General features: G+C 49.7%; 2 protein-coding genes across 2 annotated transcripts; one reads left to right on the top strand and one right to left on the bottom strand.

Moving 5' to 3' along the window:
- The first annotated feature begins 626 nt into the window (after positions 1 to 626).
- On the top strand, positions 627 to 9,798 carry TMEM79 (transmembrane protein 79). Its single transcript, XM_049782288.1, is given in 5 exon segments — positions 627 to 945; positions 948 to 1,217; positions 1,219 to 1,483; positions 2,126 to 2,339; positions 9,537 to 9,798. Coding segments are annotated over 5 exon segments (1,182 nt in total). The 5' UTR covers positions 627 to 714; the 3' UTR covers positions 9,739 to 9,798.
- Positions 9,799 to 10,519: 721 nt separating this feature from the next.
- Positions 10,520 to 14,355, bottom strand: GLMP (glycosylated lysosomal membrane protein). Its single transcript, XM_049782285.1, has 6 exons — positions 14,192 to 14,355; positions 13,571 to 13,828; positions 12,645 to 12,839; positions 12,295 to 12,513; positions 11,258 to 11,514; positions 10,520 to 11,174 (listed from the first exon to the last, which is right to left on the bottom strand). Exons 1-6 carry the CDS (start codon positions 14,309 to 14,311, stop codon positions 11,009 to 11,011), a joined length of 1,215 nt encoding a protein of 404 aa, XP_049638242.1. The 5' UTR covers positions 14,312 to 14,355; the 3' UTR covers positions 10,520 to 11,008.
- Positions 14,356 to 14,807: the final 452 nt, after the last annotated feature.

Below are 14,807 nucleotides of genomic sequence, written 5' to 3' on the forward strand. Positions count from 1 at the left end.
TTCTAGACCCTTCCTTCCCATCCCGTTCCTGCACGAGGTGGCCCTAACCTAGGGATTAGGTGGAGGTAGATGGCGTGGGTGGGGGCTGAGGCTCCAGCTGCCAGGTCCCCCTGACTCAGCCTCCCCCTCCGGTTTAGGGTGTCGAAAGACCAACTGCACTGGACTCAGTCCCTCCCGCCTGCTCTGTTGCACCCTATGTCAATAGCTCTGTGGACTCTGTTCCCCTGCTGTCTGCCAAGCAAGAGCCCGGAAGGTCCCCTGTGCTCTGCCAACCCGCCTTATTTTTTTTTTTTTGTAGGGTGGGCACATATCTGACGGTGCTCAGGACTTACCACTGTCTCTGCTCTCAGGGATCACTCTTGGTAGGCTTGGGGGACCATACGGGATGCCAGGGATCAACCCTGCTTGGCCACATGCAACAACCCACTTTCTTTTCTTTTCTTTTTTTTTTTCTTTTTTTTTTTTTTTTTTGGTTTTTTGGGCACACCCGGTAGTGCTCAGGGGTTACTCCTGGCTGTCTGCTCAGAAATAGCTCTGCAGGAGGCATGGGGGACCATATGGGACACCAGGATTCGAACCAACCACCTTTGGTCCTGGATCAGCTGTTTGCTCTCCGGGCCCAACAACCCACTTTCTAACAGTGCCTTCCTCTGCCCTATTCCAGGGTGACATGACCTCGGGGTGTAGCCCAGAACCCAGAACGGAGACTTCAGGATGACAGAGCCTGAAAACCTGGCTCTGCTGGAGGTGAAGGGGCATGAGGTTCTTGAGAAGGGACCACCCCAAGTCTTGGTCCCAAATGGCCAGCACCCAGAAAGGGACGGTGTCAAAGAGTCCTCTAATGGAACTGAGTCCCCAGGAGTGGGGTCTTCAACAGAATCCCCCACGGCTGGCACAGGGGCTGAGGACGGACTGGACAGCACAGTAAGTGAAGCTGCCTACCTTGCCCCTGGGGCACTGTCCCCCAGCCCACCGCCCCCTTTCCAGACCCCCCTGGCTGGCGGGACATCGAGCCTGAGCCCCTGGGGTTGGAGTCGTTCACCAAGCTGGAGGAATCCCCCGAAGATGATGCCAGCCTACTGCCGGAAAAGGAGGCCCGAGCCTTTGTGCCCATCGATTTGCGCTGCATCGAGCGACGGCCCCCGGAGGAGGTGGTCAGCACAAGGGGCGAGATGGGCACCAGCGAGCGTCGCCGGAACCTCCTGCCACCCCGGGTCCCCCCACCCAGAGCCCACTGAGCGCAAGTGGGTCGAGGCAGCGGTGAGGCCTTCAGGCCGCACCTGTGGGGCCTGCGGGCTATGTGGTAGCCAAGAAGCCATCCGGGCAGTGGCCTCCATGGGCGCAGCATTGGTGGTCTTTCCCTGCCTGCTGTATGGGGCCTACGCCTTCCTGCCATTCGATGCCCCCCGACTGCCCACCATGAGCTCCCGACTCATCTACACACTGCGTTGTGGGGTCTTCGCCACCTTCCCCATCGTACTGGGTAAGCCTGGGCCTTGCAAGCAGATGGGGGGGGGGGGCTGTCCTTGAGCTTTGGACTGGAGGGCACTGATGGCCTGGGGAGTAGGACCCCCCAGCCCCACCCCTGCCTTTCCAGTCCTGGACCACATTACCAGCCAACCTCTGTGATAGTTCTTAAGAGGACCAAATCCGGGTCCGGAGTGATAGCACAGCGGTAGGGCATTTGCCTTGCATGCGGCTGCCCACTACGGACCTGGGTTCGATCCCCGGCTTCCCATATGGTCCTCCAAGCCAGGAGCGATTTCTGAGCACAGAGCCAGGAGTAACCCTGAGTGTCCCTGGGTGTGACCCAAAAATAAACAAACAAAAAAAAGAGGGTCAAATCCATCTGCCTTCCTAGAACCCAGGCCACAGCCCAGCCCACAGCTTCCTGATCCTTTTTTTTGGGGGGGTGCTGAGGTGAGTAAGGGTGGTTCGGGCCTCACCCTGTGGTGCTCAGGACTCACTCCTGGCTCTATGATCAGAGACCACACCTAGCAGTGCTTGTGAGACCTTGTACATTGTCAGGGATCCAACCCAGATTGGCTGCACCTAAGACATGTGTCTTCCTCTTTTCTATCTCTGGACCTGCTCTGACCTCCCGTGTTCTCTCTGCTACACCCAGGGATCCTGGTCTATGGGCTGAGCCTGCTATGCTTTTCTGCTCTCCGGCCCTTTGGGGAGCCGCGGCGGGAGGTGGAGATCCACCGGAGGTATGTGGCACAGTCAGTCCAGCTCTTCATCCTCTACTTCTTCAACCTGGCTGTGCTTTCCACGTACCTACCCCAGGATGCCCTCAAATTGCTGCCTCTGCTCACTGGTCTCTTTGCCGTCTCCAGGTAAGTTGGAGTTGCAGGGGCTTGACAGGGACAGCTGCTGGTGCTGGTGTGTAGACCAGGTGTTTCAATGTTCAGAGAACCAGGCCCTGGGAAGCTCTGAATGTCCCAGAGCTTGAATCTAGCCTGAACTCACCTGGAGGCAGGTGATCAGCTCCTGTTTTCCCAAAGGAGGCTGATCTCAGAGCCAGAGACCACCATCAAATTGGAAGGCTCCCTGCCCTTTGGGAACCATTGTGGTCCTTTCCCTATGGCTCTCTGATCTAGGAACTTAACACCTGCCATTGAATACCTGCTGTAACCAAGTGTTCAATTCTTTTAATGTTTTTGTTATGAGGGCCACACAAGCAGTGCTCAAGGCTCATTCCTGGCTCTGTGCTTAGAAATCATAATCATTCCTGGGTGGGTTTCATGGGACCAGATGCCCAGCAAATGCCTTCCTTACTGCACTAGCTTCTCCAAATGCTCAGTGCCCTGTTTTTCAATATTATTATTCAACAGAGAATAAGGTGCCACCTTGCATGTAGAGCCCCCCCCACCAGCTTGATCCTCAGCACTGCCTAGGATCCATCAGCTCTTCTAGGAGTAATTTCTTTCTTTCTTTCTTTCTTGTTCTTTCTTTCTTTCTCTTTCTTCCTCCTTCCTTCCTTCCTTCCTTCCTTCCTTCCTTCCTTCCTGTCCTCCTTCCTTCCTTCCTTCCTCCTTCCTTTCTCCTTCTTTCCTTCCTCCTTCCTTCCTTCCTACCTTCCTTCCTTGCTTCCTTCTACCTTCCTTCCATCCTTCCTTCCTTCCTTCTTCCTTCCTTCCTTCCTTCCTTCCTTCCTTCCTTCCTTCCTTCCTTCCTTCCTTCCTTCCTTCCTTCCTTCCTTCCTTCCTTCCTTCCTTCCTTCCTTCCTCTTTCATCTACTCAAGGGTTACTTTTGGTCCTGCTCAGGGGACCATATGAGATGCTAAAGATCAAACCCAGGTCTATACCGGGTCAGCTTCGTGTAAGGCAAATGCCTACCACTGTGCTATCTCTCCGGCCTCACTTCCAGGAGTAATTTTTGAGCACAGCTGGCAGTGGCCCAAAAAATGAAATCATATACCATCAGTTCTTCATAAGGCAGTTTCTCTCCTCATCATGCTGGGACCTGCTGCCTGGATTCTCCTTTTTGGAACTGCCTAGAACAAAAGGCAGGTATTTGACAATATCCTCAGCCACACCACCTCAATGCCCTGTTTCACCAGGGTTTATTTTTCTATGTGGTCCAGGTACCTCACTGTCCCAGGGAAGGAAATTTCTTACTTGTCAGACAGAAGGGAATCGGTCCAGGGTATTGGTCTCTTGGTGATACAGATTCAAGATCATGCAAGGTCTTGTTTGATTTATAACTTAATCACTTATGTCCTAAAACCATTTCTAGGAGAATGCATTAATCCTGAAGACACTTATACATTCTTTTTTTGGGGAGTGTTTTTTTTTTTTTTTTTGGACCAACTCAGCAACACCTAGAGGTTACTCCTGGCTCTGTGCTCAGAAATCACTCCTAAGGGCCAGAGTGATGGTGCAAGTGGTAAGGCATCTGCCTTGCCATCACTAACCTAGGATGGACCACGGTTCGATCCTCTGGCATCTCATATGGCCCTTTGAGCCAGGAGTGATTTCTGAGTGCATAGCCAGGAGTAAGTCCTAAGCATCACTGTGTGTGGCCCAAAAACAAAATAAAGAAAAAAGAAACAAAGAAACAAAGAAAGAAAGAAAGAAAGCAAGAAAGCAAGAAAGCAAGCAAGCAAGAAAGAAAGAAAGAAAGAAAGAAAGAAAGAAAGAAAGAAAGAAAGAAAGAAAGAAAGAAAGAAAGAAAGAAAGAAAGAAAGAAAGAAAGAAAGAAAGAAAGAAAGAAAGAAAGAAAGAAAGAAAGAAAGAAAGAAAGAAAGAAAGAAAGAAAGAAAAAAGGGAGGGAGGGAGGAAGGAAGGAAGGAAGGAAAGAAGGAAGGAAGGAAGGAAGGAAGGAAGGAAGGAAGGAAGGAAGGAAGGAAGGAAGGAAGGAAGGAAGGAAGGAAGTGAAAAGAAAAAAAAGTGAAAAGAAATCACTTCTGGAAGGCTCGGGGGACCAAATGGGATGCTGGGGATCAAACCTGGTCAGCCATGTGCAAGGCAAGCATCCTACCTGCCACACTATCACTTGAGCCTTGGGGAGGGATATAATTAATAGCTGTATTCGGGGCTGGAGAGATAGCATGGAGGTAAAGCGTTTGCGTTGCATGCGGAAAGATGGTGGTTCGAATCCCGGCATCCCATATGGTTCCCTGAGCCTGCAAGGAACAATTTCAGCATAGAGCCAGGAGTAACCCCTGAGTGCTGCCAGGTGTGACCCGAAAACCAAAAAAAAAAAAAAAAAATTGATAGCTGTATTCAGGATTTACTTCTGACTGTGTTCAGGGATCATTCCAGGTGATGTTTGAGGACTATATGAAGTTCTGGAGATCAAATCCAGGCCGACCATATGTAAGGCAAGCGCACTACCTGCTCAAACCCTGTCAACTTTTTTTTAAGTTTTGGGCCACACCCATCAATATTAAACGGTTACTCTTGGCTTTGCACTCAGGAATTACTCCTGGAGGGGCTCAGGGAACCATCTGGGATGCCAGGAATCAAATCTGGGTTGGCCTTGCTGTACTATTGCTCCAGTGCCCAACCCCATCATTTTTTTTTTCCGTCCCCCTCCCTCCAACCCCATCATTTTTGAAGCCAAAGTAGATCTTAACATTTATGCCTTAAGATTTTGTCTTGTGTTCCTTTTAGTATAGAATTATTGGTAGTTTATAGTCAGTTAAACTTTTAACTTCCTGTCACTTTGGATTGAAATTTAACGATCATTGATTTCACCAGACTTTTATCTCATGCAACCCTGCAATTTCTCCCTGTAGATGTCTCAAGATAACATGTTCTTGCTTGTGACTCAACCTCCTACCTCTTTTAAGACATAATGTTCTCAGGTAGAAGTCAATTTAAGGCTAAAGAGATGGTTAACAGGCCAGATGGAGCACACGCTTTGCATGTCAGATGCCTGGGTTTGATCCCAGGCACCACTTAGTCCCCCAAACAGTGTTGGGAGCAACCTGAGAACAGAGGTGGGAGTAGCCCCTAGGACTATGATATGGCCCCCAAGTCCCAAATTTCATTTTTGTGTTTTGTTTGGGTTATTTTTTGAGGGAGGAATACACTTAGCAGTGCTTAGGACTTACTGCTCTAAGCCCAGGGATCACTCCTGGAAGAGCTCAGGATACCATATAGGATGTTGGATATCAAATCTGGATTGGCCATATGCAAGTCAAGTACTTGCTGTACTATCACTCTAGCCACCATAATGATTTTTTTTTTTTGGAAACACACCTTGTGGTGCTCAGGACTTCTAGTTCTGCACTTCGTCATTACTTCTGGCAGTACTTGGGGGACATAAAGGACATATGGGATCTAACCAGGGCCAATGCATGCAAGGCAAATGCTTTACCTACTGTACTATTGCTCTGGCCCCCATCATAATTATTTTAACTTATAAGAAGTTGGTTTATGAGAAGTAAATAGTACAGTGGGTAGGGCAATTGCCTTGCATGTGGCAGACTTGGGTTTGATTCCTGGCACCCCATATGGTCACTCGAGCCCACCAGGAATGATCATTGAGTGTTCAAAGAGCCAGGAGTAAGCCCTGAGCACCACCAGGCATGGCTCAAAGAGAAAAGTTGGTTTGAAGCTGGAGGGATTGCTTTGCATGTGGTTGACCCAAGTTTGATCCTTGGCATCCCATTTGGTTCCTTGAACCCTCAGAAGAGATCCTTGAATATAGAGCCAGGAATAAGGACTGATCACTGCTGGGTGTGACCCCCCTCAAAAAAACTGGTTTAAGCAGTGAGCTAAAGGAATACTGAGCCATACTTTGTAGTGAAAATCACAAGTGGTTTCCTTTGGAGCATTCAGTGCAAGAACTTGAACCCAAAGTTTCCACCAGCAAAACATGTACCCTTTGAGCGCTCTCCCCATACCCATGTCACTCATTTTTGGGGGTCACACCCAGCAGCACTCAGGGGTTACTCCTGGCTCTGCATTCTGAAATCACTGCTAGCAGGCTCAGGAGACCATATGGGATGTCAGGATTCAAACCACCATCCTGGATTGGCTGCATGCAAGGCAAATGCCCTACTGCTGTGCTATTTCTCTAGTCCCTTATGTCACTAATTTTTATAGAGAGGCAATCACCACAGAGTGGGGGAGAAGCACCACAGGGTCAATTCACAGCCTAGAATGCAAGACTAGAATCCAGGCTCCTTCTCACTCTTACCTGAGGATCCTTTCATGTCACCTAAGAGTAAACTAAAAGCTTTGTGTTGCAGTTTTCTTACCTAGTCAGGCCCCTGGCAAGTATGACTGTGCAACTATCAGCACAGTGTAGCTGATGTACAACCCCTGCCCCATTTCCTGGGTTTGCAGGCACCTGAGCTTTGGAGCAATTGGGCTTTGGTTTAAGGAAAAACTGTTCCCTCCCCTTATTCAGAGGTGTGTAATGAGTGATTTTCTCAGCAGCAGGACAATCTGAGGGTAACTAGTCTAGTACTTTGATTTTATCTGGTTTCATGAAGCTGACGTGTCTGCTCTTTTCATTCTCTCTTCCTCTAAAATGGAAGGACAGGTTCTGTGTGGATTGGATCGAAGTCATGGTTTGACTGTTTTCTTAATTTGTCACCTTTGACTAGTCTTACTTAACCCCTTGTAATGAATGCTAGTTTCTTCATCTGCAAAAGGGAATATAAACACACTAGTGCTGTAAAAGAATGCAGAAGCTGAGAGAGAGAGAGAGAGAGAGAGAGAGAGAGAGAGAGAGAGAGAGAGAGAGAGAAAGAGAGAGAGATGTTCAGTTTGCATATGAATAACCCAGGTTTGACCGCCAGCACCCCATATAGTCCATTGAATGTGCTGGGAATGATACACTAGCACAAAGTCAGGCATAAGTCCTGGGCACCACAGGGTGTGTTCCAAAACAAATAGAAAGGATAAAGAAATTTTCATGCTGTAACAAGTAAACCAGAGAAAAGTTTAACATGTAGATCAATCTACAAACTAAGTACACTACTCAAAATATCTTCACAAAAAAGAGGGACGGAAAGTGAGGTTGGCTGTGGTTCAGCGGCATAACACTCACTTCATGTGTGTGAGGTCCTGTCTGGGATTCTGTGGCTGACACAAACAAAAATAAGCCAGCCAGGGGATTCAGTGGAAGACTGCCTTTTTTTTTTTTTTTTAATGTATGAAGCCCTGGTTCCTGGAGTGGCCATGGAGTAGGATCAGAGGGTGAAAAAGAACAGGATGGCTGAGTCATTCAAAGGAGAACACTTTACCATTCCCATTGGTATCAAGACTTCCATGGCAGTAGGATCAATAGCACAGTGGTAGGGTGTTTGCCTTGTATGTGACTGACCCTGGTTGAATCCCCAGCATTCCATGTGGTCTTCTTCTTTTTTTTTTTTTTTTTTTTTGATTTTTGGGCCACACCCGGCGGTGCTCAGGGGTTACTCCTGGCTGTCTGCTCAGAAATCGCTCCTGGCAGGCACGGGGGACCATATGGGACACCGGGATTCGAACCAACCACCTTTGGTCCTGGATCGGCTGCTTGCAAGGCAAACGCTGCTGTGCTATCTCTCCAGGCCCCCATGTGGTCTTCTAAGCACCTTTAGGAGTGATTTCTGAGCACAGAGCCAGAAATCTTGAGTAATCCCAGGAGTAATCCCTGAGTGCCACTGGGTGTAGCCCAACAACCAAAAATTAAAAAATAAAGACTTCCTCCTGGCTTTGTACCTTATATGGTGACAGGAATTTAAACAGTCAGCTACAGGCAAGACAAGTACCTTAGCTGCTGTACTATCTCAGGAACCAATTTCTTTCTTTCTTTTTTTTTTTAATAATAAAGTAGTGGGCCCGGAGAGATAGCACAGCGGCGTTTGCCTTGCAAGCAGCCGATCCAGGACCAAAGGTGGTTGGTTCGAATCCCGGTGTCCCATATGGTCCCCCGTGCCTGCCAGGAGCTATTTCTGAGCAGACAGCCAGGAGTAAACCCTGAGCACCGCTGGGTGTGACCCAAAAACCAAAAAAAAAAACTTAAAAAAAAAAATAAAGTAGTGCCTTTTGATTTATTTTTGGGTTGGAGCAGACCTGACAGTGCAGAGGGCTTACTCTGGCTCTGAACCAGAAATCATTCCTGGTTGGGCTCAGGAACCAACCATAGGAGTGCTGGGGATTCAACTCAGGCCACATGCAAGAGGCGCTATTGACCCACTATCTCCCTTGAGTAGATTTTTTATTTTTTGGTTTTTGGACCATACCTGGTGATGTGCAGGGATTATTCCTGACTTTGCACTCAGAAATCACTCCTGGTTTAGGGAACATATGGGATACTAGGGATAGAACCCAGGCCCATCCTGGGTCAGCCACGTGCAAGGCAAACTCCCTACTGCTGTGCTATCGCTCTGGCCCCAGGGTAGATTATTTTTATGGTGCTGCAGCTCAAACCTGAGGCCTCATATATGCAAGACATTTGCTCTATCATAGAGCCATTTCCCAGTCCCTTAGTAGGTTATTTTTGGGGTGTGAGAACAATACTAGGATGAAATTATAAGAAAAACATGTTCAAATCATATGCAACAGGAATGTTTTCTTTTCTCTTAAAAAAACTTTATTGGGGCTGGAGAGATAGCATGGAGGTAAGGCATTTGCCTTGCACGCAGAAGGATGGTGGTTCGAATCCTGGCATCCCATTTGGTCTCTCGAGCCTGCCAGGAGTGATTTCAGAGCATAGAGCCAGGAGTGACCGCTGAGCGCTGCCAGGTGTGACACAAAAACAACAACAACAAAACTTCATTAATTGGTTGGTTTATGAGCCATACCCAGTGGTTCTCAGGAGGTTACTCCTGGCTCTACACTCAGAAATTGCTTCTGGCAGGCTGGGGGCCCATGTGGGATGCCAGGAATTGAACCGGGTCCCTCCTGGGTTGGCCTCTTGCAAGGCAAATGCCCTACCGCTATGCTATCTCTGGCTCCGGATGTTTTCTTTTTGGATAGCAAGATAAACTTGCTCTATTCCTGTAACATTGTGTCTGGCCACACACTGTAAATCCTGATCTCCCCTCCAACTAACACTTTCCAACCCTTTTTTTGTTGTTGTTCTACAGGCTGATTTACTGGCTAACCTTTGCCGTGGGCCGCTCCTTCCGAGGCTTTGGCTTTGGCCTCACATTCCTGCCCCTGCTGTCCATGCTCCTGTGGAATCTTTACTACATGTTTGTGGTGGAGCCTGAACGCATACTCACAGCTGAGAGCCGCCTGGACTACCCAGACCATGCCCGTGACTATAGGGCCCGTCCTTGGGGCTAAGCCACCCTGCCTTGTGCCCCAGCCCAGAGAATCTGGCCTAGCCCAGGGGCAAATCCTGCTACTGCTATACCAGCAGGGCTCGAACAGACAGCAAGAGTTGGCGGAGCCAGTCGCATAGACCTTGGGGGTAGCCGGGGAACAGCTTCCTAGCCTGCCCCTAGCACTGAGTACTATGGGCAGAGACACCCCTCTCCAACTTCCAGGAGGCAGCTGCAATCTCCTGTGGGAGACTGGAACTATGGACAAGGATAAAGAAAACTAGCCAAGTAGTACTTTCACTGTGGGGAGAAACCTTTGAGCCTGGGTTCTGGATCCCCCCAGCACTGCCTTTCACCAGCTTTTTAGCCTCCACAAGACATCAGAGCTGCCCAGGTTGGCTCAGCTGCCTTTTCCTTTCCAAGGACTTAGGCTCCTGAAACATGTCACCTTTGGAGTGTGTGTGGGTACAGAGGAAAGAATGTGGTCATTGGGGAGCAGATGGGAGGCACAAAAGCTGGTTGACCCTGTGTGAATGTATGCTGATGTTTGTGTGTGCATAATAAATGACTAACACCTTTACTGCTTGCTTTTTCTTTTGCTTCCCTCTCAAGTGTCCCTTCCTCATCCAGAGGGCACCAGAAATCTCCCAGTTTTGTGGCTGGTAGTTGTCTGGTCCCATGGTAAGAGAGGGAGCTAGGCCTGGAGGGAAGCGCTACCACAAGCTGAAAGACACCTTCCACACCCACCCCAAAGCCAGCCTCAAACCAGCCCAATCCACCCAGAGACACCAAGAGACAAGGCCTGTGGAAAAAATAAATTTATTTCATATTTTTCTGGGGCAGCTAATGCGCCAAGGCCAATCTTATAGGAGAGGTCCAAAGGAAACAGGGGTGAGAATAAAGGAGCAGGAGGGCAATTGCGGGGACCCCCCCCCTCTATTAACAATCCTGCTTCTGGTTTCTCTCCAGGGCCAGAAGGAGGCCCCACCTGGAAATTTCCAGAACACTGACATTGAAGTTGGTGTGAGGTTTTACAAAGTAACAATATGGAAGGCAATTTATCTATCACTCAAATATGCAACACTTCCTATCAGCCAGGCAGATTTAGCTATGTACCTTCCGAAGAAGGGCTGCAATATTTTTTCCTTATTTTTGCGCCATACCCAGCAGTACTCAGGTATCACTCCTGATGGTGCTCAAGGCATCTTATGCTCTGCTGGCAATCCAACCTGCATCAACCAGGTGCAAGACAAGTGCCTTCCCCTCTGTATTCTTTCTGGCTTTGACAGGCTTCAATTTATAGCCTGGTATTCTGAGTACTGCTTGGGGCCCAACATCAAAAATAGGCCTCCAGCCAGGAGCATAAGCGTAGGGGCACCCAGGGCCACTGCCATGATGCCCAGAACTAGAGGAGAGAAGGTGTCCATTGGAGGGGTGCCAACACCCAGAATCATCGACCTAAAGTGGGTTAGAAAGAGATATGAGCAAGTCTTGTCCTCCTTCCTAAAGGTCTCCCCAACCCAGGCCTCTGCCATACTTACCAGCTGAGGTAGTATTGATCCCAGTAGCCAGGGCCAGTGGCAGCCCCAAATGTCAGATTTAAGGCACACATGCTGCTCTGGGACCCAAAGAAGGCACGAGAAATGGGTGACTGAGGGAGGAGATAGGCCATGGTAGGGTAAGGATGGGACGCTCGGCAGGGGAGGGCCGAGTCTCGACTGCCCCGTTTCTGTGAGAAAGCCACAGGACGCCATTGAATGAAGCCAGGTAGGAGGGATCCCCAGAACAGTTGATCCATCTGGAGAGCAAGAGGAGGAAGGTTGGTAAGACGACAGAGATGTGGATGACCATTTATTCCCTATTCATCTATTCCCTACCCTCCTTTTCTGGCCTCCTCCTGGTACTCCTGATTCTAGATTTATGAGTATTTCCACCAGGGCCTCCATCTTGCCCCTGCAGCAAAGGGAGCCGGACTGAGCAGTATGTCCTTTTCCAGCTCTGACGTTTGGCAAATTTTTTGGGAGGGTGGGGTAATTGAGGCATACCCAGAAGCACTCAGAGGTTACTCCTGGCTCTGTACTCAGAAATGGCAGGCTCAGGGGACCATATAGGATTCAGGGGATTGAATCTGGGTCGGCTGTATGTAAGGCAAATGCTATAGCTCCAGCCCCCAATTCTACCTTTTTATTTGGGGGTGCTTATGTGTGTGGGTTAGGGGGTTTAGATCACATTGCCCAGGGCTTACTCCTGAGTCTGTGTTTAGGGATCACCTCTGATGAGGCTTAGGGGATCCTAAAGAGTACCAGAGTTCAAAACCAGGCCAGCCACATACAAAGTAAACACCTTCCCCATTGTCCTGTCTCTCGACTCCCCAGTTGCAAGTCCACATTCCGTTGCCTTCTTGGGGCCCCAGGTCCTTCCAGATTCCATCTGCTGAATATCCCCTCTCATTTGCTCCTGCCTTCTTGCCTGTTCACCTGTCACCTCCACGGAGGACAGAGACCAGACCAGATATCTCAGCATTTCAAGTGTGGTGAAAATAAAGCGCAATTCTCTGGGGTCTGAGCAGTGTGCTAACCTGGAAGATAGCAGGATTATACTCGTCATCAATGGAGTGCTGCTCCCGCATGGCTGGGCAGTCGGGGCTCTTACTCACAATGGCCATCTCCAGCCCAAACAAAGACCGGTTCCCCCGGGGCTTGGCCCCAACCAGGGAGACTTCGAGCTGGCTAGTGTCTGCTGTGTGCAGCAGGCGAGGAGGCTGGAGAGGTCGGCCAGATTTGGAGAAGGCCTGTACCTAGAAATCCAGAGACATATTATTGATGGGGAGTAGCAGGCTTCAGCCTGTGCATGCTGCAGGCCACCCCCATCTTCAAACATACCCTTGTCAACAGGCATCAGCTCTCACAGGGGTCCCCACATTCTTACCCTGAAGATCAAACTGCCATTGGCAAAAGCAGAGTCATTTGTGAGACAGCCTTGAAACATGGCGCTCAGGTTGGCCACATCTAGTGAGTCACTGATGTTGTTCCAGGAGAATTCAGCCAAGGAGTATGGAGGGTATGGTTTCCCAGGGGGATCTGTGGACGTGTCAGAGGTGTTGGTGCCATCAAACTCGAACAACTGATGGAGGAGGGAGCCAAGTTTGCTTGCATCCAGATTCCTCTCGACATATTGTTTTGTTTTGGATTTGGACAAAACTGGGTAGCTCAGCCCTTACACCCGGCTCTGTGCTCAGGGATCACTCCTGGCAGAGCTTGAGGGACACTATCTGGGGCTGAGGTATCAAATTGAGGCAGGTACGTACTATGTCTCTGGTCTCAGAACTTTATTTTATTTTAATTACTTATTATTTTATTTTGGTTTTTGGGTCACACCTGGCAGCACTCAGGGGTTACTCCTGGCTCTTCACTCAGAAATTGTTCCTGGCAGGCTCAGGGACCATATGGGATGCTGGGATTCGAACCATTGTCCTTCTGCATGCAAGACAAATGCCTTACCTCCATGTTTTCTCTCCAGCCCCCAGAATTTTATTTTATTTTATATTTTGTTTTTGGGCCTCACCCAGTGATGTTCAGGGGTTACTCCTGGCTATGCACTCAGAAATCGCTCCTGGCTTAGGGGACCATATGGGATGCCGGGGATCAAACCCAGGTCCATCCTGAGTCAGCCACGTGCAAGGCAAACGCCCTACTACTTGCGCCACCGCTCTGGCCCAGAATTTTCTTGACTCATAGACCACATCACAAACCCAGGCTCCCTCCCACACCTGATTCCAACCCTCTACCTCTGTCCCCCAAATCTCATGGGCTCTCTCTATGCATATCCCCTGGGTTCTCCTCCCACCTCTTTACCCTGGTAAAGATGATGGCAGAAGAAAAGCGGATGCTGTTTTGGGGAAGCACCATCAGGCCCCCTTCCGGCTCAGGAGAGAGTAGAAGGCTCCAGTTGACACTTAGCAAACTCGTGGAGGTGTTGGTGGCCACGACCAGGACGGCTGGTGGCCCCAAGGTGCTCCATATGTAATGCAGAGTGGAGTTGGTGCCCACTGCCCGGATATGGAGTAGGTTCTGCTTGGGGTCCATCCCATCCTGAACGACCTCTAGCGAGACCTAAAACAGAAAGTGGTGAGGGTCGGGGCAACAATAAGACGGGAGAGACACAGGGTTTAGAAGCAGCTTGGAGGGAGCTGGCATGAAAAAATTCTGGATTCTGGTCACCTCCAGCATGCATGCATGTGGGCAGCATGGTATAAAGTGCAGAGAAGAATAGGAGGACTGGGCAGGCCCGGGCCTGTCTGGAAGTCGGTGGGAAGATCAAGACACTGGGTTGGGAGGAAGAAAACATTTAAGATTCAAGTGGGGCTGGAAGCCCTCCCACCGCCCACCCCCTACCCATCCCGGGGATGGGCTCCACAGTCACCGCCCCCCAAAGGGCAGCATTTCTGCAAACCCTCCAGCGCCTTAATCCCTCACCTGGCGAGTCTCCTCGCCCAGGAGCCCCAGGGGCATCGCTGACAGCAGGAGACTGAGTATGAGCCAGGGGCTGGGGGCATGGAGCCCCCAACCCCAGCCCCGCGCTTCCCAATCGCACATGCGACCCCAGGAAGCCTCCGGAGGCCAGGCCAGGACGCTCCCGAGTCAGGTGACCCCAAGGATCAGCTGATCTCCTAAAGGGTGGAGCCAGCAGTTAGGTCTTAAAGAGACATTTATTTGCCTTCAAGTGGGCTGTGCAAACCCCGTCCACAAAAGATCTATCGGTAGAGCGGCTGACCCAGGACGGACCTGGGTTCGATTCCCGGCGTCCCCTAAGGTTCCCCCAAGCCAGGAGCCATTTCTGAGCGCAGAGCCAGGAGTAAGCCCTGAGCGTCACAGGGTGTGACCCAAAAATTAAAAAAAAAAAAAAAAAAAAGAAATAAAAAAATTAAGGGGTGACAGGTACACAGAACCAGGTTGGTCCCAAGTACTCAGGAACTGAACCTAGCTTAGCCTAACACCTCCAGCCCCACTAGGGAGATTCCCAGTGAAAAACATTTGAAGACAGACCAAAGAAAACAGAAATATGAATAAATATTGGGCTGGGAAAATAAGG

Source organism: Suncus etruscus, chromosome 10 (genome assembly GCF_024139225.1).
Source record: "Suncus etruscus isolate mSunEtr1 chromosome 10, mSunEtr1.pri.cur, whole genome shotgun sequence".
NCBI lineage: Eukaryota > Metazoa > Chordata > Mammalia > Eulipotyphla > Soricidae > Suncus > Suncus etruscus.

Coding starts and splice junctions, on each gene's coding strand:
- GLMP (XM_049782285.1), bottom strand. CDS start 14,311: ATGTGCGATTGGGAAGCGCGGGGCTGGGGTTGGGGGCTCCATGCCCCC. Junction 12,514..12,644: donor ATGGCAGTTTGATCTTCAGG/GTAAGAATGTGG, acceptor CTGGATTTCTAG/GTACAGGCCTTCTCCAAATC. Junction 11,515..12,294: donor ATAATCCTGCTATCTTCCAG/GTTAGCACACTG, acceptor CTTGCTCTCCAG/ATGGATCAACTGTTCTGGGG.